The sequence below is a fragment of the Anopheles cruzii genome, chromosome 2 (genome assembly GCF_943734635.1).
Source record: "Anopheles cruzii chromosome 2, idAnoCruzAS_RS32_06, whole genome shotgun sequence".
In the NCBI taxonomy this organism is placed as follows: domain Eukaryota; kingdom Metazoa; phylum Arthropoda; class Insecta; order Diptera; family Culicidae; genus Anopheles; species Anopheles cruzii.
In genome coordinates this window covers 32094975-32098536 of record NC_069144.1, presented here as the reverse complement: position 1 = coordinate 32098536, position 3562 = coordinate 32094975, and the positions used below count along the sequence as shown (strand labels likewise).

Below are 3562 nucleotides of genomic sequence, written 5' to 3'. Positions count from 1 at the left end.
ATGGTGCAGACAATGCTTCCTAATGAGGTACACCGTCGCTACAGGTCTCTGGACACCATAGCCTTTTGGAAAGGCACTGAGTACCGAACTTTTCTGCATTACATGAGTGTTGTTATTTATAAAGATTATATGTTCGAAAATGCATATAAACATTATTTGTTGTACTTCTGCGCCATAACATTGTTCTCAACAAAGGCACACCAACAGTTCTGGCAATTGGGCGGTCGACTCCTGACCCTTTTTGTAAAGAATTTCGAGACATATTATGGTCGGTCTCACTTAACTAGCAATGTTCATAATTTACTGCACGTTTATTCAGACGTTTTGAACCATGGAGAGCTGGACAAATTTTCATCATATCGTTCAGAAAACCATTACCAACTTTTAAAAAAATGGGTTCACTCAGGCACTAGATGCTTAGAACAAGTGGCAAATAGAGTACATCATTTTGCATCTATTCACAATTTTAAGACTTGCACTCCGCCACCATATCCAATATTAACAAGGAATCAGGACGGAGTACATATAAATAAAAATTTTGTCCTTAGGCCGAACAGAAAAGATCAGTGGTTTCTTACCAGATCTAAAGGCATTGTAAAGTTTTTAAAAGTGAGCAACAATGCTAACCAAACGGTTTTGATTGGAAGTCAGTTTGATTGTATGGCAGAGTTGTTTCATTTAGAAACAAGTGACGATATTGGCCGAATCGATCTATCGTCCTCAGATTTGCATATTTACAAAGTGAATAATAATACCTCAACGAGTTTTGTGGAAGTACCTTTGAAATCTATTTTGTGTAAATTAGTGTGCGTTCCTTTGCCTTCCCGTTCGCTATCTCGTTATGTTTTTGATCCCGATCTTTCAGCTGATTTCTGTGCCTTTTTCCCATTATTACATACTTTCCAGTGAAACTAAATGAATTGCTTCACATATAATAAACAAAATGACAGACATAATAATTCACATTAAATATTGTTCCCAAAAGAAACACTTTATCGTCAGTTCAACATTCAAAAATTCAGAGTTTATTCACACTTAAAATTATGTAAATTCACAACTTTATCTACCTTAAATAATATATATATACTGAAACTACTTCAAACTAGTTTTCACGCTTTTTATTTGTTTTTAAATAACTTTTCCGTATCCCCCTATAATTGAGGTAGCGTTTGCTTGCATTTGTTAGCTTTTTACGCAGGAAGGTTTTAACTTCTTCTTCTGCCGCTGATCCGCCAGCAATCTCCGATAGATTAGAAAGGACATTCTTAAACTGGCAAAATGCCACTTTAACTACTCCTGGCTTGCTATTTCCCGTCCAGGAGCAGTGGGCCAGGAAAGAGGGGTCAAATAGTTTATAGAAAACAGCCTGCAGCCGTTCTTGTGGCCCTTTGACTAGCGATAAAGAAGGATTCAACCACACTAGCAAATCGGCTGCAAACGCCTCATCCTGTAGCCTCTCGTCTAATGTAGTCATCTCCTCTTGATTACAAATTGGCTTAAATCTAAATGTTACACTATCTACTGGAACTGCTGGCGAACTGGAAGACATAGAGCGGGACGTTTCCTTCATCTCTTCAACGGTTCGTTGAAGTTTCATCAACTGTCTTTGCACCAACAGAATGCCTTTTGTGTTTTGCAGACTGATAGTCTTGCAAGTACAATTTGGCTGCCTAAATAAAATACAGAAAAAAGATATTAAAGTAAAGTAGCGGAATAGCGATCACATGCCAGTTTACTTACATTACTTGTTCCACACCGTTGTTTCTCGGTGTGGCTGGTTCGTCCTTATTTCCGTTCTCTGCCATGGTTTTGTTTATTTGCTGTGTGCTGTTCAAATAAATCAAATAAAGGTTAAATACTTAAAATTATCCACATATTTCTTAAGAGATAAGAAATACTTACTTCAGTATCCACGCAGTAAGCTTTTATCACGATCTGCCATTTCTTTTCGAAGAAATTCAAGTTAAGAAGAGTTGCCATCGTGGCAAATGAAAAAACTTCACATGATCGTGCTAGGTTTTTAGATATATAAACCGTTGACAGCCACGAAAAAACATTCTTAAAATACATTATAATTCATATAAAATAGTTGCTTGTTGATTGTATACAAATTAACACCATCATTTGATGAGTTTTTTGTAATTTGTTCGAATTGAATCCCACAATGTTCAATATATATGAGAGAAGATATTTAAAGGATAAGAAGGCAACACTGCCGCTTCATATTATTAGCGCATGCGCTTTCTCGTGAACATAACACTTCGTGCAATAAGTCCCGACACTAATTATGAAATGTTTAAAATGAAAACTATGAAAAACTACGAAGTAAATGAAATAACTATGTTATGTTTCGAATTACACAAATTATATGACATCTTACAATTAATTATATCTTATCTGAAGGTTGGTACTTCTGAATCTTGGTATATAAATGGCATTATTAGTGCCATCTCTACGCTAGTCTCGGGACTTATTGAACGATGATACCCAACGCGGTGTTTGTGTGTGCGTTGGCCATCCAACTGTCAGTTCGGTTTGTTTTGATCGTAAGTATTCCAAGCAAAGTGATGACGCCTCAGAGCCAGCCGCAGTAAGTACGTTAAAAAGTGTTGTTTTTTTATTTAATTCAGTGCTATTTTTATGTTTACAGTTCGCCAAATGTCTGCAGAAGGTATCGCCGAAAGAATCTGGTAAGTATTGCAAGTATTTTTGGCGATCAGAGTGATCAAAGATCGCTCGTCATGTACGCGCAGAGTTGCGTAGTTTTCGTATAATAATCTGTTTCTTTTGCTTATTGCAGCTGCAGGAGGATGCCGTAAATGATTATAAGTAAGTATTGTGGCAGTGTTTTAACAATTGTGCAGTGTTTAAAGTGTTCAGGGGTCCTTTTTTTCCAATTACAGTTACCACGAAGTGAGCTGAGCAACGTCCCATCCCGAGAAGGAAGCGCGTGAAATGGTGCCGTAGGACGCTGGAGAAGTATAGTGATGTGCATGTGATAATTATAGTGGTGTTTTTATCGTGTTATACGATTTGTGAGAAATAAATGTTTTAAAATTTTAACCAAGTTTGTCGGGTATATTCAGATCCGAAACGTGGGCTAGGGCGGGAGGGGGGGAGGTACTGGATGAACCGAGTTCATGACACACACACCACTAAAGCGTTATACATGAAGCGTTTCAGCGCCGGGCAGAAAAACACATCGGAACAAGAGAATTAAAATTCTTTGTTCCGAGCTTGTTCCGACGGTTGTTCCGACGTCGCACGACAGATTTTGCCCGCTGGGTATGGTCTGTCTTAAATTTCAATAGTGTGTTGTATTCACTATAAAAACTATAAAAATATCAGGCTGGGGAAAAAGTAATCCATTATTTTCTCGGTAGATGACTTTAGTGATCGGTATCTCGTGAAGTATCGATCGTACAGTTTTAAATTTAGGTTTGTTTTAAAGCTGATACTTCACACTTAAAAAGATGCTTTCACTGTTTATGGTTTGTTCCATTCGTTTGTGAGTTATAGGGTGTAAACAATGGAAGTCACCAAAGAAAAAATTAGGTATATT

At 37.3% G+C, this 3562-nt stretch overlaps 1 protein-coding gene and 1 long non-coding RNA gene across 2 annotated transcripts; both read left to right on the top strand.

The window, feature by feature from the left end:
* On the top strand, positions 1–909 carry LOC128278887 (uncharacterized). The gene has a single exon (XM_053017614.1). The coding sequence runs from the start codon at positions 1–3 to the stop codon at positions 907–909; it is 909 nt and encodes a 302-aa protein (XP_052873574.1).
* Positions 910–2547: 1638 nt separating this feature from the next.
* On the top strand, positions 2548–3013 carry LOC128268584 (uncharacterized). The gene is made up of 4 exons (XR_008269158.1): positions 2548–2590; positions 2651–2690; positions 2801–2829; positions 2904–3013. It is a non-coding gene; the product is annotated as an uncharacterized LOC128268584 (long non-coding RNA).
* Positions 3014–3562: the final 549 nt, after the last annotated feature.

Excerpts from the sequence above, each read along its gene's own strand:
- LOC128278887 (XM_053017614.1), top strand. The coding sequence starts at position 1 with ATGGTGCAGACAATGCTTCCTAATGAGGTACACCGTCGCTACAGGTCT.